Source organism: Eschscholzia californica, unplaced genomic scaffold, assembly GCF_041429995.1.
Source record: "Eschscholzia californica isolate CP2 unplaced genomic scaffold, dmEscCali1.0.p SCAF_6, whole genome shotgun sequence".
In the NCBI taxonomy this organism is placed as follows: domain Eukaryota; kingdom Viridiplantae; phylum Streptophyta; class Magnoliopsida; order Ranunculales; family Papaveraceae; genus Eschscholzia; species Eschscholzia californica.
Genome location: NW_028238483.1, coordinates 30,743,286 through 30,771,145, shown reverse-complemented (window position 1 = coordinate 30,771,145; position 27,860 = coordinate 30,743,286). Strand labels below are relative to the sequence as shown.

Below are 27,860 nucleotides of genomic sequence, written 5' to 3'. Positions count from 1 at the left end.
GATTAGAAAAAATTAGGGGTTTAGAGCATCTCCAACGCAAAACTCAATCTTAGAAACTCGGAGTGTCACATAGGATTTTTTGAGTTTTTCTTAAAAAATCATCTCCAATGCAAAACTCAATTAAGATCTCAAAGATGATGTGTCGAGAGTGGAATAGAGATATCTCAAGAAGACACTCTATTTTCAGAGTGTCCTCTTGAGATATCTCTAATTGTCCAACTCATCAATATTTAAATTTCAACCAATAGAAATCTAGTCTTCGTATACTTCCAAAATAACTAATTATTTTTTTACAAAAATAACCATGACACATAAGAAAAATAAAAGAGTTTAGAGTGTTGCATTGGAGACATACAAGAATTGAGGATCTCTATTTTCGATACCTAGGAGTGAGAATCTAAATTGGAACTTGACAAATAAGACGAATAGAGATTTTTTTGAGTTTTGCATTGGAGATGCTCTTAAAGCCGATATTTATAAAACATGAAAGATCTTCCAAACCCTTCTTTAGAGCATCTCTAATGCAACACTCAATCTTAGAAACTCCGAGTGTCACTTAGGATTTTTAGAGTTTTTTCTTAAAAATCCTCTCCAATGCAACACTCTATTTGAATCTCTAAGATGACGTGTCGAGGGTGGAATAGAGATATCTCAAGAGGACACTCTATTTCTAGAGTGTCCTCTTGAGATATCTCTAATTGTCCAACTCATCAATATTTGATTTTCAACCAATAGAAATTGGAGTCTTCTGTATTTTCTAAAATAATTTATGATTTATTTACAAAAATAACTATATCACATAAGTAAATAAGATAAGTTTAGAGTTTTGCATGGAGACAAAAAAATTGAGGATCTCTATTAACGCGACCTAGGAGTAAGAATCTCAACTGGAACTTGACACATAAGCAGTGGCGTGGCTAAGAAATTGGGGGCCCGGTGCCAAAATATTAACGGGGCCTTTTACATGTCAAATTTTTTTACACAAAATAATAAACATAAAATGTAAGTGATCTAACCATAAAAGTAATATTTCATCGGGAAATTGAATCACAATGTTGTGTTTTGATTCTTCTGAATAAAGAGAAGTCGGAGAAGAGCTAAATAAATAAGGGAGAGAATAAACTAAAAAAAAAAAGAAACAAGGAGAATTGGGTAGGCTAATAGGCTGTTAACTATTGGGAAAGTAGGGTAATAGTGGGCCTCTGACCTATAACCTAGTTATACACTAAGTTTTGTTTGGGGGCCCATGTGGCGGGGGGCCCTGTGCGGGAGCACACCCCGCACCCCCCCACCACACGCTACTGCACATAAGATGAATAGAGATTTTTTTGAGTTTTGCATTGGAGATGCTCTTAGTCTCTTTTTCCAATGAACGACTTTAGAACAAGAACACAACAACAAAATAAGGCGCCTACTAGAACGCCCCTTGCATTTAAGTCCAAATGAGGTGAAATTAGGAAAATGGTAAATATCAAAATGGTGTCCATGTTTTGGTCTTTCAATCTCGCCGAAAAAGTTATGGTAAAACATTTTAATGTTTGTACACAACACCTGTTTTGGTTCTTTTTCGTCTTTTCTCTGGTAAAACATTTTAATCTTTGTACACAACACCTGTTTGCTTTGAATATACAAAAAATTTTCATACTACTACTACTCTTTTCTCGAGTTACTTTTTTCATTTTTTACCATAGGATAGGAGATTTATTATTGTATGTTTTAGAGATGATACTTTCCAGAGTAAAACTCTATTACTGATTGACCAATAATTTTCTCTCTCAACTGAACAAACATCTTGAAATCTTTTTATGGCCAGCGCTCTGGGGAAAGCTAAATAGTTTCCGGGGTGTGAAGACTTGGTCAAAAATTGGTCAATTTTGTTTGACAATTTTATTTAGGGGGAAAGCAACATCTCTCTCTCCACCTCAGCTCTCTCTCTCTCCACCTCACCTCACTCTCTCTCCACCTCGTATCTTTATCTTCTCCGATTAGGTCACCGGCCGGAAAATTTTCCGGCCGGCGACCATGAAAAAAAAAATCACTCTCTCTCTCTCTCTCTGGAAACTCCGGCAAAGGGGTTCTTCAACAGACCGGAACTCCGACGAAGGAAACCCCTTCGCCGGAGTTTCTAGAGAGAGTGAAATTTTTTTTTTTCATGGTCGCCGGCGACCTAATCGGAGAAGACAAAGAGGTGAGGTGGAGTGTTTTTTTTATCTCCCCGGAAAATTTCTAAAATTCTACATATTCCCTTTAAAATTTCACACCCCGGAAACTATTTAGCTTTCCCCAAAGCGCTGGCCCTTTTTATTTATCGATCCCCTAATAAACTTGCCCCTTAAGAGTATTTATTTCATCTTCTTTCCAACTTCTACGTCTAAATATTTCTTTTTTGAGGATGATTTGAGTACAGGACCAATAAACTCTTTGGTGTATCATGTTATTATTTCATATCTACGAATTTGAATGAATAATATTGATTTTAATATATAACAAAGTTGATGTGTATTTTATGTAGCTTAAGTAAGGGTAAAATTGAACTTTTACAAATGTTTACATTCCTATTCCTATACGAACCAAACAAGTAATTAGGAATATGTCTGGAATCAAATTCCCATTCCTACTCAAACCAAATATCAAACTACAGTAATCCTATTCCCAGGAATCACGTTACGGGAATGTGATTCCCAGGAATCACATTCCATTCCCGCGCGCCAAACATGGCCTCAAAGTCAATAGATCATGGCTTTAAGTGGCACGGGTATATTAGAGGATAATATTAGTCGGAAAGGAACCACAAATTGAAGTCAATGTGGGGTCAAATGTATGTCAACAAAAATTTCCCTTCTCTTGGTCTTTTATGCAATATATTATATTAGTTTATTGTCACACGCTACTTAAATTAATTTTAGCAGATAATACAATTATAAAATGTGGTCTGACGTTTCACTATGATGAAGATAATCTTTCTGACATAAATCGCACGCAAAGCTCAATGCTTAAACCATTATCTTTCGTTACATGCCAATGATAGAATCTCAGATCTTAATGTTACCCACCAAAATCTATGTTTTCTTACTCCCTAAGGTCACCGACCAGAGATGGCCAGCCCGTGTTTTTTGGCGGGTGAATGGAATTAACCTTCAAAAGTAGCATTGATTTTAACTAAATTTGGTCGCGATGAATTGACCAAGACAAGCTTCCAAAATACATTGCCTTGGGCATTTGCCACTTTTAACAAAAAAAAATATGAGCATTTGCCAATAAATTCTCACTTCTTGTGATTAGAGTAGGTGCGTGGGTGTAAAGTTTTGGAGTGAAAAAAGAATTGGGAGTGTCTACAGAATGGGGCCAAAAAATATTAGGTTTTGCCAATGGTTCTTTAATGGGCATATTTTCTGTCTCTAATTGGTACTGAGTTGCAAATGGTCTTGAATACCAGGAAGATAGTACGAATGAAAAGTTTGCAAGCACCAGGGCCACCTAAGCACGTATCGTATTGACCCAAAAGTTAATACGAATCCAAACCAATCCGGCTCGTGTCCGTCATGGGAGAATGGAAACCAAACCTACCTGGTCCTTGAAACTGAAGGCCTTCCTATTCTGCCATGACTTTGTTTAAAACATTTGACATGAAATATTTACATACTGAAAAATAACTAATGTGTTCCAAAAGTCGGAATTTGATGCAATCAAAGCCACAAGATTGTGTCAACAAAGAAAAAAAGTCGGAATTTGATGCAATCAAAGCCACAAGATTGTGTCAACAAATTGAATACCAGCTGATGTTCAGAGCTTTAAGAAAAAATCTACATCAGCTGGTATTCAGAGCTTTAAGAATCTGGGAACAGATAATTTTTTTTTAAATACTTCTCATCTTGAATGTTGGAATAATCTTCCGCGTTTAGGTTGGGATCCTTTAAGAGATGCACAACAACTCTATGTTGATCGAAAAGATCAAAACAAAATTAATGTCGATTCCAAAATTCCTATGTTTGATTATCAATATCATATAGATTTTTGGATTCAACAGATGGAAGATTGGTTTATAAACCAAGAAGTCCATGAAGAAGATAAGGTTTTTGTCATCGAACAACACTTGTCTAAAAGAGTCTATGAAAAATTCAACGAGATGCAATGGAGACTCATTGATCAAGGAAAAAAATTCGTCGACGATTGGACTACATTGAAAAGCATCTTTAGGTCTATTTTTCTTCCTTTACATGAATATTTTTCATGTGTGGAGACAAAGATTGAATCCAGTAGACAGTTCTCGAATGTTACTTCGGTCACCGTGTTTGATGGTATTGAAGAAGTTCTTGACAAAAAAAATAAAATTTTCTCAATGACGGAGGAACAAGAAGAACAAAGTGAATTATCCTCTTTTAGCTTGAAAAGGTCAGTTCATTCTAGTTTAGATTTGATTAAGCCATATTCGAGTTTGGTTTATAAACAACACGAAGATGAACGTGGGAAGATCGTTCAAGTGAAGAAATTCAAGGTTGATTTTTCCATAAAATATTATGTGGTGTTTGTGGTCTTCTTCATCAAATTAAAAGATGACGGGAGATGTTGCAATTTGTTGGAAGTTTTTTTCCTACATTTATTTTTGCAAGATTCTTTGCACTATGAGATTGAAGCTAGTGATTTCGTCCAAGTGGGTGTCCTTCGACCCCAATGCACCGTTCGCTCGAAGTGGGAATTAAGGATTGCATTGTTGAGTCTCACTTGAGGGCAAGTTCGTTCTCGGCCGGGGAGTATGATGGAGACCATCAAGATGGGCCTCACAGCCGAACTAGTTAGAGGGCCTCATGGCCGAGTCCATTAGGGTTACAGTTTAGTAGTTTCCATGTTTTAGTTTTTCCTACTAAGTCTAGGTTTAGAAGTTTCTATATTTGAGTATCTTTGATATTTAGGAATCCTAATTTGAGTCTATCTAGAAGTTTCTAAGTTCCTATAAAAGGAAGTCAGGTTTGTCCTTGTTATTCAGATCAGAGAATATTATGAATCAAGTTTATTGTTAATCAAGTTTATCGTTTATTATTAATCAAGTTTATTGTTTATCGTTATTTTATCAGTTTTATTTCGTTACTTTAGTTTATTAACAATGGTGGATTCCATTACTTTTACGCTTCCGCAACAATCTACATCAGCTGGTTCGACACAATGGTGGAAATCCTTAGTTCCCACTTTTCACGAAAATTGCCGAAAATCCGAAGAAGAAAAATATTGACAATATCACCAATTATAATGTGAAACATATATTGCCAAGATACTCGCAAAAGCAATACCAACGTAGATACGTCTAGTAAATTGCGACATCGTCCGTCGTCTTTTAGTTTGACGAAAGAGGTCACATATACAACCTGTCTTGTTCTTGGAAAACAATGGATGGCCATGAAGATTGGTTTGTATGATTCTTTGAAGTTGAAAGCCGTGAAGAAATCAATATAGGAGAAATTATTTTATGATTCGACACAACTAATTCGTCTCCCGGAATCATATACGGAGCAAATAATTTGTGTGAGCTTGTGTTATTCATCTCATTGAACTTTTCTTTCTCCGTAATTGAAAAATTAGTTTTTATTTTATCAAGAAAATCTCCTTCAACAGTGTCGACCATGGTAGTCGAAGGAATTTCGGATAATTCACTTTGTTCTTCTTTTTCCTCAGTCATTGAGAAATTTTTGTTCTTTTTGTCAAGAACTTCTTTTTCAATACTATCGAACACGGTGACCGAAGTAACATTGGAGAACTGTCTACTTGATTCAATATTTGTCTCCACATATGAAAAATATTCATCTAAAGTAAGAAAAACATACCTGAAGATGCTTTTCAATGTAGTCCAATCGTCTACGAATTTTTTTCCTTGATTAATGAGTCCCCATTGCATTGCATTGAATTGTTCATAGATTCTTTCGGACATATGTTGTTCGATGAGAAAAACCTTATCTTCATCGTGGATATCTTGATTTATGAACCAATCTTCCATATGTTGAATCCAAAAATTTATATGATATTGACCGTCGAATAGAGGAATTTTAGAAACGGTATTAATTTTTTCTGGATATTTTCGATCAACATAAAATTGTTTTGAATCTCGAAAGGGATCCCAATCTAAACGTGGAAAAATTTTCCAACACTCAAGGAGAGATGTATCCATGAAAAAAATTTCATCTTTTGTTCCCAGATTTTTCAAGCTCTGATACCAGCTGATGTAGATTGTTGCGGAAGCGTAAAAGTAATGGAATCCACCATTGTTAATAAACTAAATTAACGAAATAAAACTGATAAAATAACGATAAACAATAAACTTGATTAATAACTTGATTAATAATAAACTTGGTTGATAATATTCTCTGATCTGAATAACAAGGACAGACCTGACTTCCTTTTATAGGAACTTAGAAACTTCTAGATAGACTCAAATTAGGATTCCTAAATATCAAAAATACTCAAATATAGAAACTTCTAAACCTAGACTTAGTAGAAAATACTAAAACATGGAAACTCCTAAACTCTAACCCTAATGGACTCGGTCATGAGGCCCTCTAACTAGTTCGGCCGTGAAGCCCATCTTGATGGTCTCCATCACTTTTTAGATAGTACTCACTAAATTATTTTTAGTGTGTTCAATTTACAAACAAATGTCAAAGAGAAGTTTTAAGAACGTCCTCTATAAGTGTAAACGGCGAGTCTCTTTCACTCATGAACACTCTCTCAAGTTTAAGGTTTACCTTCGAGGAGGTGCCTTTGACACTGCAAGGGTCGCCTTTAAACTCCCCAATGTCAAATACCAACTTAGCAAAGCTTTAATAATAACTTTCCAGTAATCAATCGAATCAGTCAATCTTTCAATCTACATACTATAGAACTTTTTAGTAAGATATGTTTTAGTAATTATAACTTTTTGTTAGAAAGCACTTCTTATTTCATTCAAGTGGAGATGGAATTAATCATTCTTCGGTAAAACTAGTCTTTTTCTTATTGCAAATTATTATTCACTTCGATAATGATTAATGAGCACGAATACTAAAGACAACAAAATAAAGAATAACCAATCTCTACTCACCACATTTGTAATTTGTGAAGTGGGAGGAGAATGTTGGGGACCCAGGAATTTTCCCTTTGGTCTTCCCCCCTCATGAGAAGCCATTTTTATTAAAACTCTTATCTAATATTGATTCCTCTAAGTGGGAAGAAGTGGGCCTTTATGGCCCCAATTATATACCTTTTATGTGCTAGGCCCATCATATTGTCACCTCGTGTGAACCTATTCTCAAAAAATACCAACTTATGGCACCTAAACATGTGCATGTATTAATTTGTCAAATGCTAGGGTAACATCTTATTAAATATTCTCAATTAATATGTTAACAAATACTTGGCTGCCTTCAACAAAAAAAAAAAACAAATACTTGGCTGTCCAAGTGGGTTAAAGTGTTGACATATACTTCAAAAGTCTCTAAAGGTCTCGGGTAATGTAGTTGAACTTTAGACTATAGTTTAGTTAGACTTTAGACCTATTCTAGTTTAGATGTATCAATGTCATTGTAATGACTATATGTAGTCAATTTCGAAAAAAAAAACACAAAATAATTTTCAACAAAAAGATTCACAATGTGAAATTATTTATCCGACCCCAAGTAATGATGTGATATATAGGGATTTCTACTGTATGGATCAGAGATAGAAACCCCATGACGTATAGACAATTTTTATGTGCACCGTTTTGAGCCTTGAGTTCCCAACTATGCCCTTTATGGGCCTATCATCCTGAAACAAGAAACCAAAGTAAGGAAATTATAAATGCACTCACCATTTGTGTTATATACATCCACACCTAATTACCTAAAGTACCTTTTGTTGAAGTCAAAGGAGATATGTGTGTGGCAGGTAACATTGGTAAGTGTATATAACATTTGAACCATCCTAACCGTCCAAACGATCCAACAGCTAAAAACAACCAAACATGTAATCACATATTCCCAATAAAGACCCACTAAAATAATGATCCAATCGAGTATTTTGGAGACTCCTATATTATTTCTAGGGCACCAAGAAATTGTGGTATAGGATCTGTTTTACTTTTTCCTAACACCTTTATTTTATCTTATTAGACTTCCACTCTCTCTCTTTTCTACCCATAATCTAGTTTCTAGACCTCTAGATCTGTCCTCTTATTATTTCTCACATTTATCAAACTCATCTAAAAAATCTTATCCACCTTTGTAATAATCAAATACATCACCCTATATGATCACAACCCTTCATTTAATTGGATGAAAAAATATAACTATATCTAATGGTTTAGGTCATAAGGGGCATCTTAATTTGTATGTGTACACATGCACTTAAAGCTATTCACATAGTAAAAGCACATCCCTAAAGGAAAGGGTTTGTCTGTTTCACAAAGACTACCCATTCTTGTATTTATAAATTTTTGTATCATCATTGAAGGATGCTATTATATGGGGTATCTCCAATACTTTTACTTTATATTTTTTTTTATCCCAATTAGAATAAAGACCAAAATATTATTTTAATCTCAATCAAACTAAGATTAGTACTAGTACTAATTAGAATGGGTGTTTGGTCCAGTGGCTTGCACTCCCTTGAGTTTTTGAGCTTTTGGATACTGAGTCGTGATGGAAGTTGCCTATTCTTAAAATTATCACTATAGACACCAAATAAAGTAAAATAGGCTAGACGGGTGGCCCTTGTAAATGATCCTTAAGGGTCTAAGTGTCAATTATATCGTTCTCGTTTTAGCATAACGTTGGATCCCAATATTGTAATCTCGTGATGTAATAAAAGGAACGTAACAAAAGATTCGGGTGGATGCCATGTTGATCACATGGTCCAAAAAATATTCTAGTTTCTGAGATTATTTCTTTTAAACACCGTTAGTTCTCTACTGCAGATTTTGGTGATTTAGATAATTTTCTGGGTATAGAGATTTTTTTGAATTCTTGAGGGTCTCTTTTACACATAATACATATATACTACATGTGATTTACGAAGAACTAATCTTCTTCAGACTAAACGTGTCTTCACTCCAAGTCCTTGTGGAAAGAAGATGTTGTTTAAGATGGTAAAAAATTTGAAGATGTTACTTTATATCTGATGCAGGGGCACCCGGCGTGGAGACTATTTCCATGACCGAACCCGGTCATGGACCAACTGGCCAGAGAGAGTAGATTTAGGAAGTCCTTATTTTAGTATGATTATTAGATAATTTAGGTTTAGGAAATTATGCTATTTTAATATTTCCAATAATTGGAAAGGTCCAGATTTGAGTCTAGTTATTTAGGCAGTTGCAGTATTTTAATTATTTAGGAAAGTCTAATTCAAGTCTATCTAGGAAAGTCCAGAATCCTATAAAAGGATATCTAGTTTGTCTTTTATTTTCAGATTGAAGAGAAAACCCCCTTTCAAGTTTAATAAAGTTTAGTATTTTCGAGTTATTTCATCTTTATTTTATCGTTCTTGTTAAGTTTATTCGTCTTCTTTAATTCCGCTGCGTTTCTACATCATGTGGTATTCAGAGCCACCAAAGCTTTGGGCTAACGATTCTGGAATTTTTTTTCCAGACCAATACACTCAATATCAATCTTATTCCATGCCTCAAAAGAATTATAATCCATCGGATTATACTCATCAAGGGATAACGAATCAATGCTTATGCACATCATGTTTGTATGCGAATAGAGATTCGTATATTTATCATTGGAATCCTGGAGAAACCGTACGAGAAAACCCACAACCACCTCCGTAATCTAATTATCCACCACAATCGTCTCTTTTTTCTTCAGAAACGCTTCAATCGAACTATTATACACAACCGTCTCCTTGTCAATACCAACCGTCACCACCACCACCACCACCACCTCCGTACTTTTATTATTCACCACCTTCGTACACTTGTTATTCACCACAACCACCAACACCAACACTTTTGAAGCAACCTACGTCGTTGTCCGAAGAAAAAGTTATTGATGATAAGAAGAAAGAGGATGATTCGTTGATGGTGGATTCGATAAAAATATCCAATGAACAAGCTCTCAAATCGTTTGACACTTTGGACGAACTATTCTCTTCTAATACACCACAATCTCTTCAATTACAAGCAATTATTCTTCGAGATATGGGTTATGATATTGTCGTAGAAGAAGAAGAAGAAGGAGAAGGAGAAGTGGAAGAAGAAGAGAAAGCCGAAGATAAGTTCACTGAAGCAACTTCAGATGATATTAAAGAAGAAGTTCACGATGAACATAACACAATTCTTCCAATTGCGGAGGAAGAAGAAGAAATTGATATGGAAACCCTAGCGGTTATTGTTCCCACCAAGCACAATGATGATGACGGAGAAACAGAGAATGGGTCTACCACTTATTATTCAGCCGAAAACCCATTGGTTGATTCTTCTTTCCATATTGTCCCTCACACACCATGGAAGAGTCTGACCTACCAAACCCGAGATGTCCACCAAAAAGTAGTGATGCCTGGTCATGGGGTGATGATGAATTTCTGTTTACCTGCCGATTCTACTACTAATGGTCATACAAATAACAATGTCATTAGTAGTACTTCTGCTGCTACTAATGGTACGCGTGCTTATGTTTGTGGGTTGTTGGAGAAGGACGAAGGTTGTAATACTAATGCTGGTGATAATGAAGGGAACAATAATAGACGGTCAAGGCAAGAAACATTAACCCCACATGAATTCAGAATTGGTCTCGATCCTAAGTTGAAGGACGCCAATATAAAAGGTTACGATGAGAATGAAAAGTTTGATGAATTTGAAGGTAATGATGTTGCTTCTGCTGAATATGATGAGAATGATAAAGAAGCTACTGCAGTTTTGGAAAGTATTGATAATAGAATGGATTCTAGAAAAAAGGATCGAAGAAAAGCTAGGTTAAAAGAAGAACTTGAAAATTATGGAGCTTCAGACCCTAAAGTTACAACACAATTTGCAGATTTGAAGAGGAAATTGATTCAGAAGGGTTGTGAATTATGCCATACTCGTGAGGATATCTGGTTGGAAGCTTGTGGGCTCCATGAAGAAGCTAAAGCTGTACTTGCTAGGGGTGTTAAGACAATTTCCCATTCTGTTAAATTGTGGATGCAAGTTGCAAATTTAGAAAAAGATGATGGAAAGAAGAGTTGGGTTTTGAGGAAAGGTCTTGATCATATTCCAAATTTTGTTTGGCTTTCGCAAGCAGTTCTTATACTAGCTAATGGAGATGATGCAAGGACTTCGCTTCACTTAGTTGTTGAGCGTTTCCCTGTGCATGTTGATCATTGGCTTGCTCTTGCAAGATTAGAAACTTATGATAATGCGAAGAAAGTTCTTCACACAGGAAGACAACATCTTCCAAAGGAATCGTCTATACGGATTACTGCTGCAACACTCGAAGAAGCTCATGGGAATATCGGCATGGTTAGGAAGATGTTTAAAGCAATTTTTGATACAATGATGACTTGGTTGAAGAAACTCAAGGTTGACTTCCCCATCGACAAGAATGTAGTGTTTATGATTTTTTATATCGATCTTCAAGATGACGGGAGATGTAGAAATCTACTAGACGTTGTTTATTCCCTACAATTACTATTTCGAGAATCAGTGGCATATGAGATTGGGATTGAAGTTGACGATTTCTGGCAAATTGGCATCTTTCAGATCCAACGCAAAATTCGTTTGAAGTGGGACTTACGGATCGCCATCATCTTAGGTCGACCATGGCAATCAGATGTGGATGCTATTTACCGTGGACGTTCGGATGTTTATGAGTTTCCATGGAACAAGAAAATGGTGACGTTATTACCTATTGAAGATGGATCGGAAGAACTACATTCTCTTCACAAACGGTTCGGGACTAACCTCTTGAGGGAAGGGGATGCTGATGCAGGGGCACCCGGCGTGGAGACTATTTCCATGACCGAACCCGGTCATGGACCAACTGGCCAGAGAGAGTAGATTTAGGAAGTCCTTATTTTAGTATAATTATTAGATAATTTAGGTTTAGGAAATTATGCTATTTTAATATTTCCAATAATTGGAAAGGTCCAGATTTGAGTCTAGTTATTTAGGCAGTTGCAGTATTTTAATTATTTAGGAAAGTCTAATTCAAGTCTATCTAGGAAAGTCCAGAATCCTATAAAAGGATATCTAGTTTGTCTTTTATTTTCAGATTGAAGAGAAAACCCCCTTTCAAGTTTAATAAAGTTTAGTATTTTCGAGTTATTTCATCTTTATTTTATCGTTCTTGTTAAGTTTATTCGTCTTCTTTAATTCCGCTGCGTTTCTACATCAATATCGTTCTTCGATTGGTGCTTCCTAGTGTCTTTCTCTTAATAGACTTGATACAACTTATTCAGTGGACTTGATACAAATTATTCCGACAACCAACTGAGCAAGTGTGTCAACATAAGCATGCCAAAACTGTTATTCACTTCAATGTTGTGAAGTGAATTTTGTGATACATAAAGAACAATTCGGACTGTGTTCTTCTTCTTAACTATATTATATTTTCAGGTTAAAGATTGTGATACACATGTCACGACCTCCACAAATGCAGATTGGGCTGGATCGACTGGTGATCCTGACTCGAGAACATATGTTTCAAGGAGTTGTTTTTCACTAAGTAATCATCATATTTCTTGGACCCGGAAGGAGCAGAGACCACAATATTGAAGTTAAAGTACTGTGTTTTAGCTATTACTACATCCGAAATAGCTTAGATTCAACATTTGTTTTGTGATCTTGGTAATTCTACAACTACAGCACGGCAACTACATTGTGACGACACACGTGCTACATATATGGCGCACAATCCAATTCTCTTTTTAAGAACTAACATACGGAGTTAACTATGTTAGGCAAGAGAAATTTATCGAACTTTCAAGAAGCACACAAACTTAATAGTGTCAGAATAATATCTAATAGTCACATGTGTTTTACTGCATTGTATCCAAAGAAATACAAGAGTTCCAACAACAAGCAAACCATTCAGACTAAATACCTAGTACATTATTGGGCAAAACCAAAGATCTCCCTAGACAAATTTGTATGAACTTTTTTATCTAATTGGAAGGCCATTGTCATGTAGGGAGATGCTAGAGTGCCCAGTTTTTAGCCCATTAAATTGCCCAGCTGATGTGGAATCACTAAAAGACAAGGGTTTTTCAAAGTTTGACTACGGTGGGGACCGCTTTTATTTCTAAATAAGGAAAGTTGGGCATTTTAATGGGCAAAATTGCTGGGCACTCTATCATTTCCCTTGTCATGTATGTAACATGTAGTTTTTGCGCGTTTTTTAGGTCACTTTTGTTTTTCTTTTCTTTGGTTTTTGCTTTTGTGTTTTTTTGAATTTTTCAACGTGCCTCGAACCCTTGACCTCTAAGGTGGAAGACTATACATCTTACTACTCCAACCAAAGATTGTTAGTATTAATTTTTGCTTTTGTAATTCACTCTAAAGTGTCATTTCAGCACTATAGTTAACATATTATCTTTTTCCAAGGAAAAAAACACGAATTAAATTCAAATATAGATGCGTTGAAAACGGTCTCATATATACAGAAGCATACCAAATAACTATAAAATGATTACAGGACCACTCACACAAGTAACAATTGGTATTGAGTTGGAAGCCACAAAGTTATGAGAGAATTTTAGAGGTTTGATATTAGGTTTATAATGTTAGATTCAAATATCTTATCTGTAAAAAGTATGAAAAATAAAGCATTGATATTTTGATGTTATTCCATCCCAACCATGCATAGTGGGTATAAAAATGAAAAAGCTAGCATCTTTGTACAAAGATATATGCACATCTACACTCTCTTTATTTCAATTTTCTCTCCCTCTCTCTCTCTCACACAGACACACTATCTCTCTCTACGTTTATGTGTATCTGATTAAGTCTCAAACTATTCCCTTTTGTTCTACTTTCATGCACCTCCTTTTTCATCACTACAGTTTAGTCCTCCTGCAACAAATGATTCCTCCATAATGCCATTTATAAGCTTCATATCTTCCATATCTCCCCTTCCACAACAAGAACAACCACCATCTTAACCAGATAGACAAAATTCATCCCTTCTCTCTCTCTCTCTCTCTCTCTCTCTCTCTCTCTCTCTCTCTCTCTCTCTCTCTCTGTCTAAACTCCTCTAATGGATCCCAAATTCCCTCTTTTCTTTCTCTTCTCTTTTATCTCATTCTTAATCAACTTATCTTCCTCACAAGCAAACATCAATGACCAGTCTCAATTCTTTACTCTAATGAAACAATCTCTCTCTGGGAACCCAATATCTAGTTGGAAAGATGAAACTTCTTACTGTAATTACACCGGAATCGCTTGTGATTTTCGTGGGTATGTTGTAAACATAGACTTGTCTAATTCACCAGTCACTGGAAACTTTCCTGATAATATTTGCTCATATCTACCAGAACTTCGAGGTCTTCGAATTGGTCATAGCAATATATATGGTAAGTTTCCTGAAAGTATCATAAATTGCACTCTGTTAGAAGAACTTGACATGGCATCATTATATCTTACCGGAACTCTACCGAATTTTTCGGGTATGAAGTCTCTAAGGATTCTTGATTTGTCATATAATGAATTTACTGGTGACTTCCCTGTCTCTGTAACTAACTTAACTAATCTTGAAGTTCTAAATTTCAATGAAAATGGAGGTTTCAATCCATGGCAACTTCCAGTAGAGATTTCAAGATTGACAAAACTCAAAAGTATGGTTTTATCAACATGTATACTTCATGGGGAGATCCCAAAATCAATTGGAAACATGACCGAACTTGTCGATCTCGAATTGACAGGAAATTTCCTTGTGGGTCAGATTCCAGCTGAGATAGGAAACCTTAAAAATTTAAGACAACTTGAGTTATATTATAACCAACATCTCAGAGGTGAAATACCTGAAGAGTTTGGAAATCTAACAGCGCTCGTCGATTTGGATCTCTCAGTAAATCAACTTACTGGCAAGATACCCGAGTCTCTCTGTAAGCTTCCAAATCTTCGAGTTCTACAAATTTATAATAACAGCTTAACCGGGGAAATTCCAACCGCTATTGGGAACTCAAAAGCTCTGACTATGTTGTCACTTTATGACAATAATCTCACCGGCGAAGTGCCACATAATCTTGGAGCTTCATCAGAGATGCTCGTTTTAGACTTATCGGAAAATCATTTATCAGGACCATTGCCACCAAATGTTTGCAAAGGAGGTAAATTGAAGTACTTTCTTATGTTGGGAAATAAATTTTCGGGTGAATTACCTGAGAGTTATGGGAACTGCGAATCTCTTCTTCGTTTTAGAGTTAGTAATAACCATTTGTCGGGTTCTATCCCTCCTGGGCTATTAGCTCTTCCCCATGTTTCTATTATTGATTTGGGTTTTAACAGTCTTGAAGGTTCGATAGCAAGTTCGATAAGAAATGCTAAGAACTTGTCAGAATTGTTCATTCAAAGAAACATGATTTCAGGTGTTTTACCTCCTGAAATCTCTCAAGCTAGTAATTTGGTGAAGATTGATCTTAGTAATAATCAAATAACAGGTCCTATTCCAATCGAAATTGGCTACTTAAGAAAGCTAAATTTACTGATGTTGCAAGATAACAAGTTGAATTCAGTTATCCCAAATTCTCTTTCGTCCTTGAAATCTCTCAATGTTCTTGATCTTTCAAATAACCAATTAACGGGGACTATCCCGGAAAACATCTGTCAATTGCTTCCAAACTCAATCAACTTTGCAAACAATAATCTCTCAGGACCAGTTCCACTTTCTTTGATTAAAGGAGGATTAGTAGAAAGCTTGTCGGGTAACCCAAATCTATGTGTTGATGCCTATATTAACACATCGGATTCAAATTTCCCTATGTGTTCACAATATTACAGCCGAAAGAAACGAAACCAAATCTGGGTAGTTGTAATTTCAGCTGTAGCTGTGGTTATTGGTCTTGCTTTATTTCTACAAAGATGGATTAGAAGAAAGAGATCAACAATTCAACAAGAAGAATTCTTAACTACATCATCATTCTCATATGATGTTCAGAGCTTCCATAAGATTACGTTTGATCAACGTGAGATAGTTGAAGCTTTAGTCGATAAGAATATTGTGGGTCATGGAGGATCTGGGACAGTTTACAAACTCGACTTGAACAGTGGATACACAGTTGCAGTGAAGAAGCTATGGACTCGAAAAACAAAAGATCCATCCTCAGATGATCAATTGTTTGTAGATAAAGAATTGAAGACAGAAGTTCAGACTCTTGGTAGCATTAGACATAAGAACATAGTCAAATTGTATAGCTACTTTTCGAGTTCAGATTTGAATCTGTTGGTTTATGAATACATGCCAAATGGAAACCTATGGGATTCACTTCACGGAGGACGGACCCTTTTGGATTGGCCAACTCGACATAGAATTGCGCTTGGAGTTGCACAGGGTTTAGCCTATCTTCACCATGATCTGTTGCCTCCGATAATTCACAGAGATATCAAATCAACCAATATTCTGCTAAATGCAGATTACCAACCTAAGGTTGCAGATTTTGGTGTGGCAAAGGTCTTGCAAACAAGAGGAAAGGACTCTACAACTACTGTCGTAGCCGGAACTTACGGCTATATGGCCCCAGGTAATTCAATCCTGAACTCAAATGGTGTTTGATTTTTTTTTTAATTGTCTGCATCTGACTCACCTGACTCATATGAATAGGAATAGCCTGATTCAAATAGAACCTAAACCATTTCAAATCGTCCAGTCTTCTGAAATCTAACTTAAGACAGATTTCGTAGCTGACTTGGAATAAACAAACCCCATGTCAGTTTCACTTGTTAGTTTACTTCTACTATCCGTCTTCAAGTTTTGTTAGATTTTTAGTATAGTTTTATTGATTGTACTGTTTTTTTCACTACAGAGTACGCTTATACTTCAAAAGCAACTGCAAAGTGTGATGTCTATAGCTTTGGAGTAGTACTAATGGAACTGATAACCGGGAAGAAACCAGTAGAAGCAGAATTTGGCGAAAGCAAGAATATTATCTATTGGGTTTCATGTAAAGTGGAAACAAAAGAAGGTGCTGGAGAGGTTCTAGACAAACGATTAAACGGGCTATTCAAGGATGAAATGATAAAGGTGTTACGAGTAGCAATCCGTTGTACATGTAAAGCCCCTGCTCTTCGACCGACTATGAACGAGGTGGTCCAGTTGCTTGCCGAAGCAGACCCATGTAGATTCGATTCATGCAAGTCGTTTAATAAGAACAAGGAACAACCGAAAATCGTTATCACTAAAACCCCATTAGAATTATGATCTCTAAAGAGTTTAGTTCAGAGTAGAGTATTACTGGCTCTAGGAGTAATAATTTAGGGGCTATTAAACTGTAATTGTCTCTTTTAAACTGTTAAAATCTATATATATGTAGACTTTTCTCTCTTTAGACTAAACTAGTTATAATAGTAAATGGAGATTATGTTCTATCTCTTTGTATTTACCTTGTGTCCTATCAAGAATTTGATGGAATTTGAGTACGATAACTGCTTTATACTAACGCGGAGAATATGTATTTTCTAAAATAAAGGAAATCATTTTCTAAGCTTTTGATTTTCTCCTTTTCTTTATGTTACTTTCAAGAGAGTAATCCAAGGAGAAGAAAAAGTAGGTTTATAGAAAGGAAAAGAAGTTGGAAGGTTGGGATTTGCAATTAAAGAAGTGGGTACTTGATTTCTTTTTAAATTTTCAAAAGTTAGTTAGATTCGTTGGTGAAGAGCCCACAAGTAAATGAATTATAACTTGAGAAAGATTAAGGGTTCTGATTTGCTGAAGAGGCAGAGCATCATTGTCTCCATCCAAACAAAAGGAATCACCCTCACTCTCCACTTCCAAGTGAAAGGAGAGAGATTCGACAAACGTATACTAATAAAAGGCAGGAATAGCACCTACAGCTGCACTAGAAAGACAGTGGTACGGATACTCGCCCTCGAGGAGGACAAGTTATCTAACTAAGATGAACTTAAAGTCCAAAATATAGAGCAACTATCCAAGGTGGTCAAGCCAATTTTCTTCATGGAGAGGGAGAGAGATTCGACCAACTTTTATCGACAATATGTAGGAAAGCACCTATCGTCGCGACAAAAGATAGTGGTATGGATATTTAAGATGAGCTAAAAGACCAAAATGTAGAGCAACCATCTAAGGTGGTCAAACCAATCTTCTTCATAGAGAAAGAGAGAACTTTCTTCTTTATCTTTGTGAGTGCTGAATATTTGATGGGAGGGAGATGTGATGGTAAAAAGAAATGGCTACTGATAGTGTGCCATGAACTCCACTTGCTACTAAAGAAAATATTGTTATTTTTTTAAGGTGGTTTGAGCCTTTGAGGTATATAAGACTACTTATATTGTTCAAAGCATTTGGATGAACACTTGCATTAATGATTTATATCACCACTAAATGCAGTAATGTATCCTAACCTAGGGAACTAATTCTAGGTCTAGAACAACTAAGTATTAGTTTTATACTTTTATGCTAATATCATGATTATTTTGAAAGTGAAGTTTCTTTTCTATCTCTTAGTTAGAGTTGAGGGTCACAAATTATAATTATGAGAATTGAGATGATTATTATATGAATGAGAGCTTTTTTTCTATAGAATGTAAGAGTCAAACTCTTGTGTCACCTGTGAAAAGACAGATATGTTACTACCCAGCTAAAATAGGCTTCAGTATTAATCGGAGATTTTGTTATGTATGATTTAGACAAAACCTTGTGGATTGAAATCAAAATCCTTGGTTTTAGCAATATAATCTCTAACATACACCCTAATAATCTCTAACATACAAGGAAAAGTCAAATCATTAAATAGAGGATTCAATTAAAACATTATGTCAAGTTTGATAGCAAGGTGATATACAATTCAAAATTCTAGACAAACGGAGTTATTGTTCAGATATATCAGATTCAGACGTCTAAAATAAGAACAAACACGAAACCAATACATAAGCCACATGACATATTCTGATAAATCTACTTACCTCCTGGATGAACAAAGAGCTCCACCCATTGGTGGATTGGCCACTTTAAATAAAGAGGGGAATAGTTTTCTTTTTTTTCTTTATTTTGAGAAGTATAAAGAGGAATAAAAAAGATTCAAGTATGATTTCAAGTCATGCACAAAATAATTCAATCTTTTTTAAGTGGTGGAATGACATGAAATAAAGTAAGTGGGTTAAGAAATGACAAAAGGCATCTCCTCCTCTATATATAAACACAATAGAAATTAAAGTCATGAGAATGTTTAAAAGAGATGAAGAATAGCATACCTTTATATGGATATGAATATGCCACCAAAATTTGTCTTTATCAACTTGTGTTAATTAGTTGAAGTACTTCTTTTGATGGGCTATGATTCACAGTGGGCCTGGCCCAAGTTCATCTACAACTTCATGTGATGAGTTCATTTGGGTAATTTATCGAACACCTTCTATATACCAAACGTGGTCAGAGAAATGACTTAATCTAAAGTAGGTATCGATTTCAATCAAATATTGATCATTGGTGTCTTTTCTTGAGATGAACCTGAGACCTTCACTTCAACTGCATAGCCCATAGAGATAACTATTGTTCTATGGAAATAGGGTCATAGACCATAGGGGTAACTCAACTGGATATATATACACACAAGTGTTTTACTATTGGTTAATTCCATATTGGCCCCCAATTAGTGATCAAGTGGACATTTTGGCTCCAAATTTTGTTTAGGAGTTCTTTTTGGCTCTCAATGTCCCGGAATTTTTTTTCATTTTTTTCAGTTCCATCCTAATGTCCTTTTCATAAATAATTTTTTGTTTCTTTTTTATGAAGACTCTTTTTTTTTTCTCTTGTCGACTTCACTCTCTCACTTCTCCTTCATCCCTCTCATGAACGAGTTGGTGGAAGAAGCGAAGAGTTATTTTCTATTTCTATGAAAATTCTTGGAAGAGGGCCGGCCGACAATCCTCTTGTAGAAGAAGAGGTGAGATTGAATAGTAAGGACAAAGATGAAGTACGTGAGAGAGTGGAGAACAGAGAAGATATGAGGTGGATGAAATACAAGAAAAAAAATTTGTTTGCCCAATTAGGCCTCAATAGCCAATGGTCACAAATTGAGTGCCCCAATGAAATTAACCCTTTTTCTATTCAACATTTAGATATTCAGGTTGTAACAAAAAAAGGGAACAAAAAAAACACATAGATATTCACAAAAACCACTCACCCATTTTAACCAACTGCACACACCTCTCCATTGCACTTAACAACAAGCCCAAAATAAGTTGGGCCTATAGGAAATAATGGGCTCAACTGCAATACCCTCTGTTTATTAGGGACCCACTATTCTTACAGACTCAAGCTTCTTGCTACCCGCACCCAACCCTAACTCCAAATCTTTTGCTTCCCCAACTTAACACTCAAATTTGTTTGGGAAAAATACGTGTTGTAAAGAGAAAAAGTTCAAGGTACATAGAAATGGATCTGGAAGATATAATAGAAACATAACTAGGTAAATAAGTCCACTTATCTTTCCTGCGTGCCAAACATGGGCAAAGAGTATAAGAGTAAAAGAAACTCAATTTATATCTAGGTAAATAAGTGCACTTGAAATACAAGTTTTTACTTGTTTTAGGGGACTAGTAGGTATGCCACTAGTAGCCAAGATTTGTCCTCTCTATATCATTGATTCTTGGACTTCATATTCTTCTCTCAATGTGTTATTCTTTTTTATTTCTAGTTTTTAGGGTTTGCTTCTGCATTTTCTTGTTTGCGACATGTCTTTACCTACCGTGTTTTCAAATGAAATAATTGTAACTAAGATTCTTCCGATTTAATTTCGAAGTGATTTTTTGATGTGAGAGAATTGTATGTACAAATGCTTCTATTTCTTATTTTTCTTGTTTGCTTCTATTTCTTATTTTTTCTAATTTACTAAACAAACTCAGTACAAATTTTTCAACAAAAAGAAAAACTCAGTACAAATTAGATCGAGGTCGAGTGTCCTGGGACTGCCAACCGGTGAAAGCACTAAGAGCGAAGCCGGACCAAAAACAATTTGTCCGAGCACGTATAGACCCTCCCTCTTAGCCAGTAGAAAGGGTACACAAGAATCCAAGTTGTTGTTTGTCGGTGCTGTCCACACCAAAATTCTAGATTGAACCCGACCCTCTTAGAGCCTGACAACTCGAGAGCCTGGACCACAGTGAATATATATATATATATATATATATATATGTTGTTCATTACCGACACTGGTTGGTTGGTTGGTGATGTCAAACTTTAGATGATGTTTCTTTCACCTTAACACCAACCTGTATTCTAGAGAGAGAAAAGGAGATTTATAACTAATAAGGGGAATTGAAGAGGAGGGGATGATAGGGTAGTACCTTCAAAAATCAAAATTATCCTGATGAATAAGACTGTGAGGAAAAGACTGGCAGAGAGGTGGGTGAATGATCAGTCCATGATCAGAGATGCCCTTTAAATGTCCTACACATTCTGATTCCACAACTGTCTAAGATTCTCTCTCTCTCTAATCTCTCATCTGTCTCTCTCTCTTTCTCTTCTGATGATGGAGAGAAGAGAAAGAAAAGACAAAGGGGACCTATTTAGATTAGATGGGAGACCATTCGATGGTCTTGTTGGAATGTTTGTGAACTAAGTGATGTTTTTTAAGGCTACTCCCCTATAGGCTCTAGCTAAACCTTTTTCTTTTTATCAATTAGGGTTGTTTTCATTTTCCATTTTGTGTTGAGCAATGTTACATAATCCCACAAAGAAATACAATTTCACTCTCTTACTTACTAGTTGGGTGTTGATAGATCAACACATTGACTTAAGAGCAAGACTCTATAATTTTAAGGCTAGCCGAACCACGTAAATCCTTGCCTCATAGTCGTTATTTTTTGTTCTTTATGGTATCAGAGCTACGGTATAGACTCGTTCTGATTTTGCGAGCAAGAGAAACTCCGAATTGAATCTGCTGACTGATTGAGATTTGAGTCGATCTAACATTTGACTCCATATCAATAAGTATTGTTTGTTGCTGAATACACAAACCCTTCATAATCCTTCTTTTGTAGAAATTGATTTTTCAAAGAAGAGTTGAGTTCACCTTTAACCTTGTCGATTGGAAGAAGTTTTTGTTTGAAACACAGAGAGGGGTTTGGAAGTGGAAACGTGATTGTTTATTTGGGGAAGAAGACTGGGATGTGATCTTGTGCTTCTCGGTTGAAATCTTTTTCTCTCTTACATCTTATTGAAAGTGATCCCGTGCAACTCATATCAAGATAAGTCCTATAGATCTTAATCTCTCTTAAATTTTACTCTCTGTTTGGGCTTTCTTGCATTTGAACCTTTTTTTTTGTTCTGTTTTCTTATTGCTTTTTAATGGCGGAAATAGATTACAATACTAGTTTAAAGTTATCAACTGTTCCTTTAAATGGCCTAAATTATGTTCGTTGGTCGAGAGCTGTAATGCTAGCCCTTGGTGGAAAAAGGAAGACTAGTTTCATTGATAGTAATGCTAAATGTCCTGATCTAACAGACCCTAATTATGACGATTGGATTGCTAATGATCAACTTGTTAGATCATGGCTTTTGAACTCAATGGTACCGGATATTAGTGAAATATTTTCATTTTCCGAATCTGCAAAGGATTTATGGAAATCTGTGGCTGATTTATATGGTCATCAAAATAATGCAGCACGTATTTTTGAACTTAAATCTGAAATTGCTAAAATAGAGCAAGGGGAAAAATCCTTTACCGAACATCTCGGTACACTAAAGCGAATGTGGGATGAACTTGAGTTATATCGGCCACATACAACTGACGCAAAGATTCTTTTACAAAGGGCAGAGGAAGATAAAATTTTTACACTTCTTAATAGTTTGAAGCCAGAACACGAGTCCTTAAAAAGCAATATCCTCATGAGTTCCGTTTTGCCCACTTTATCTAATGTTTGTGCTACTATTCAACGTGAAGAAACTCGAAAGAAGGCTATGAATTTGAAAGGTGTTCCTGATATTCCTGAATCGAATGCTCTCATGGTTGAGAAGGAAGAAAAAGTAAAATATTTTAGTAGTGGAAGAGGCAAAAATTATAGAAATAAAGGACGACGTGAAACATATAATTGCGATCATTGTGGTAAAACTGGGCACACAAAGCATCGATGTTGGGAATTGCATCCTCATCTGAAATCAAATTTTGAGAAAGGTAAGATCGATCGTGCAGCAGTTGCTGACACTTCAATTACCTTGAACCAGCTAAGTCAATTGCTTCAGCAAATGGGTAAAACTGACCGTGCAAATATAGCTGACACATCTACTATTAATCAAATGAGTCATCTTTTCGAACAAATGAGTAAGTCTGTCTCATCTGAACAAAAACCTTCCACCTCTACTCATACTTCAGGTACTTTACATGCCTTTCTTACTTCATTTGGTTCAAAATTTAATATATGGATTGTTGATTCTGGAGCTACTGATCACATGACTAACAATCCTTCGTCTGTAAATGATTTTTCTTCTAAATCTAATATGCATAATGTTGCTGTGGCTAATGGAAGTACAGTTCCTGTTTTAGGCAGTGGAAAAGTTTATTTTTTCTCAAATTGTCCTCCCTCTGAGGCACTTGTTGTCCCATCGTTTCCTGTTCAACTTCTATCCGTTGGGAAGATAACGAATTCTCTAAATTGTAATGTTATTTTTACACCTACTTCCGTCATCTTTCAGGATCGAAAGACGAACTTGATGATTGGTAAAGGAGTTTATTCAAATGGCTTATACTTATTAAGTTCCATGGACAAGGCGTGTCATGCAACAAATCTTGTCTCAACTTCTATTCTTCATAAGCGTCTTGGGCATCCTTCTAGTCGTGTTTTATCTAATATTTTCCCTACTATTTCAAATGAACCCAGTATTTGTGATGTTTGTCAATTTTCCAAACAAACTCGTTTACCATTTAATGTTTCTATATCTAAAACTACTATGCCTTTTGAGTTAGTTCATTCAGATTTATGGGGTCCAGCTCCAGTTGATTCATATGATGGTTATAGATATTTTGTGTTATTTATTGATGATTGGTCTCGGGCAACATGGTTATTTTTACTGAAATCTAAGAGTGATGTTTATTCTGCTTTCGTAGATTTTTATAACATGGTGAAAACTCAGTTTGATGCTAAAATTAAATATTTTAGGTCTGACAATGGTACAGAGTATGTTAAAGGTTTACTTCCTCACTATCTCCGCAATCAGGGTATTATACATCAAACGAGTTGTGTTGGCACACCACAACAAAACGGTGTTTCAGAACGCAAAAATAGACATGTGCTGGAAACTACTCGTGCTCTCATGATACAAATGAACGTTCCAAAAAGGTATTGGTCCCATAGTGTGTTAACTGCAACATATTTGATCAATAGGCTTCCTAGCCGAGTTATTAATTTTAAGTCTCCGTTAGAAGTTCTAAAAGGGCATAAACCTGATATCTCTCATCTTCGGGTATTCGGATGTGTGTGTTATGTTCATCAACAAACACAAAATCGGGACAAGTTTGATGCTAGATCCACTAAATGTGTTTTCTTTGGATATTCTTCCACAAAAAAGGGGTATGTATGTTATAACCTAACAACCAAAAAACTTATAATCTCTCGGGATGTTTTATTTGATGAAGATCAAGCTTATTTTCAATCTGAGTCTGGGAATCGGTCCCAGGGGGAGTATATGGCTGATATGGTACCGCTTCCTGTTGAAGATCCCATTCCACTTCCTAATATTGGCAATGCCTCCAGCAATGATGTTGAACTTGTTGAATCAACAAATCAACCAATACCAACTCCCACCAATAATGATCCTGATGAATTGTTAGAAGAACAAATAATACCTCCTCAAAATGAAACAGTTCCAGTATTAAGAAGGTCTGCTAGAGAGACAAGACCGCCAGAAAAAATGAAAGATTTCTTCACATACCATGCTGCTGCTTATCCTTTGGAGGCCCATTTGACTTATGATAATGTTTCTCCTTCACATTCTGTTTTTTTAAGTGCAATATCAAGTGATCAAGAGCCAAGAAATTTTACAGAAGCCCAGTCCAACCCAATTTGGATGATGGCTATGAAAGAAGAGTTGCAAGCTTTAGATGAAAACAAGACGTGGGAGCTTGTAAAGTTGCCACACGGAAAGAAAACGGTTGGTTGTCGTTGGGTGTATAAAACTAAATATAAAAGTGATGGAAGTATCGAACGACACAAGGCGAGATTGGTTGCTAAGGGATTCACACAAACCTATGGAGAAGATTACAAAGAAACTTTTGCTCCAGTGGCCAAGATGAACACATTTAGAGTTCTTATGTCCCTTGCGGCTAACAAAGATTGGAAGTTATTTCAAATGGACGTTAAAAAGGCATTCTTGCATGGTAATCTTGATGAAGAAGTCTACATGAGTATACCACCTGGCCATCCTGAAGAAGGCAATATTAATCTAGTATGCAGATTGAAAAAGGCAATATACGGGCTTAAACAGTCACCTCGTGCATGGTACTCCGAGCTGAGTTATGTTCTTATGAAGGACGGGTTGGAAAGGAGCTCAGCAGATCCATCTTTGTTTATAAAAAGAGGTACCTCTGGAATTACGGTTGTGTTGGTTTATGTTGATGATCTTGTTATTACAGGTGACGACCAACATGAAATCAAAAATCTTAAAGATATGCTTCACAAGAGGTTTGCTATCAAAGACTTAGGAATATTAAAATATTTCTTGGGTATTGAAGTTGCTTACTCAAAGAAAGGGATTTTTCTAAATCAAAGAAAGTATGTTTTAGATTTGTTAAGAGAGACAGGAAAAATGGGAGTAAAACCAGCTGATACTCCAATTGAAAGTGGTGGTAAAATTGACAACAAAGGTGAACCACTACTAGATATTGGTCAATTTCAAAGGTTAGTTGGTAAATTAATTTATCTTACCATTACTCGACCTGACATATCTTATGCAGTGAGTCTAATAAGTCGATTTATGCATTCCCCGACTTCTAATCATATGAATGCAGCGACGAGGATTTTGCAGTATCTAAAAGGATCACCAGGAAGAGGAATATTGATGCGAAAAAATGATAATGATTCTGGACATTGTATTTCAGCATATTCTGATGCTGATTGGGCTGGTTGTCCAGTTGATCGAAAATCAACAACAGGATATTGCACCTTTGTTGGAGGAAATATGGTTACCTGGAAAAGTAAGAAACAAAATGTTGTCGCTCGATCTAGTGCTGAAGCAGAATATCGTGCCATGGCATCAACTACTTCTGAGATTATATGGCTTCGAGCTTTGCTACAAGAACTAGGTTTTCCTTCGTCTCAACCCACTAAGATGTTTTGTGATAACCAAGCTGCTATGCATATTGCCTCCAACCCGGTTTTCCATGAAAGAACGAAACACATTGAAGTGGATTGCCACTTTGTTCGGGACAATATAAAGGCTAATGTTATATGTACTCCATTTGTTCGTACTGATCAACAACTAGCAGATATTTTTACAAAGGGACTATCTGCTAAAAAGTTTCAAGAGATATTGTTCAAGTTGGGCTCTATTGACATCTTCGCACCAACTTGAGGGGGAGTGTTGTTGGAGAAGATTTGAAGGATATATGTTTCCTTCATAGTCTTGGATTAGAATATAACAGTTTAGGCAAGATTCTATAATTTTATTATGTTACTCAAATTAGTTTTGTATTGAGCCTATAAACTGATGTAATCTCACCTCCAAGAACATCATGAATGAAAAATAGAGATCTCTTCTTCTCCCGTGGAGTAGGCTTAGCCGAACCACGTAAATCCTTGCCTCATAGTCGTTATTTTTTGTTCTTTAGACTTGTTTTCTTCAAATACTAAATCTAGATAGTCGAAAGATTCAAATCACAACCGTCACATCAGTTAGACAAATTTTTTTATTAAAATTCTTTGTAATTCCAACATTTTCATATTGAAAATTTATAGATTACTTACTGACTAATTGTGTTTTCTTTTTAAGTGGTGGTAGAGTATCATCTCCATACCCTAAAATCATGTATACCTATTTCTTTAGATTTTACTTGTTATTTTGGCAAGTATCTAAATACAAAATCGACAATAATATAAAAAGCCTTACTCACCAAGAATTTTTCTTGTCCTACTAGATTGTCATGACAAAAAATACGTACGTGGGGTTGAAATCACACTCTCATACGCATGTGTGGGTTTGTTGTTTGTTGCATCATAGTGTATTTTATTGTATTTATGTATAGCTGTCATATATTTAAGAACAATTCTATCTACAAACTTATCTATACGAATATAATAGTATTTGTTGTCGAATAATTGGGGTGTATAATCATGGTGGGTGGAAATAAATTTGATGTTTCAGACAATGATTTTGTAGGTTGGAAAGAAATAGACCGAAGGGATTTTTTTAATGCTGTAGAAAAATGGAAATAAAATTATTGCCTTTGGCATTTTCTTCAAACAAATAATTAGTTGAGACTCAAAATCAGTGTTGGAGATTTGCTTAATTTTGTTTGAATGGTAGCTATTGGTTTAAAATTCGAGAAAATAAGGACAAAGAGAATCACACTACAACTACTTGAGATATTGCGTCAACATCATTGAACTGGCTCCATATCTTCTTTGAGAAGCCACGGGTGAAATGGTGTATTTTATTTTCGGTTTTGAGGAAGAGAGTTTGAGGTAATCCAGAGTGCAACAGTTTTTTTTAATAAACTATAAGAATTAAAAGAATTTCTTGAAATATCTTTGTAATTCTGTTTTTATTCATAGTAAA

At 35.6% G+C, this 27,860-nt stretch overlaps 1 protein-coding gene across 1 annotated transcript; it reads left to right on the top strand.

Annotated features, from left to right (window-relative positions):
• Positions 1-14,054: 14,054 nt before the first annotated feature.
• XIP1 (Leucine-rich repeat transmembrane protein kinase family protein) lies at positions 14,055-17,551 on the top strand. Its single transcript, XM_086651147.1, has 2 exons — positions 14,055-16,656; positions 16,939-17,551. The coding sequence occupies exons 1-2, from the start codon at positions 14,175-14,177 to the stop codon at positions 17,331-17,333; spliced, it is 2,877 nt and encodes a 958-aa protein (XP_086507273.1). The 5' UTR covers positions 14,055-14,174; the 3' UTR covers positions 17,334-17,551.
• Positions 17,552-27,860: the final 10,309 nt, after the last annotated feature.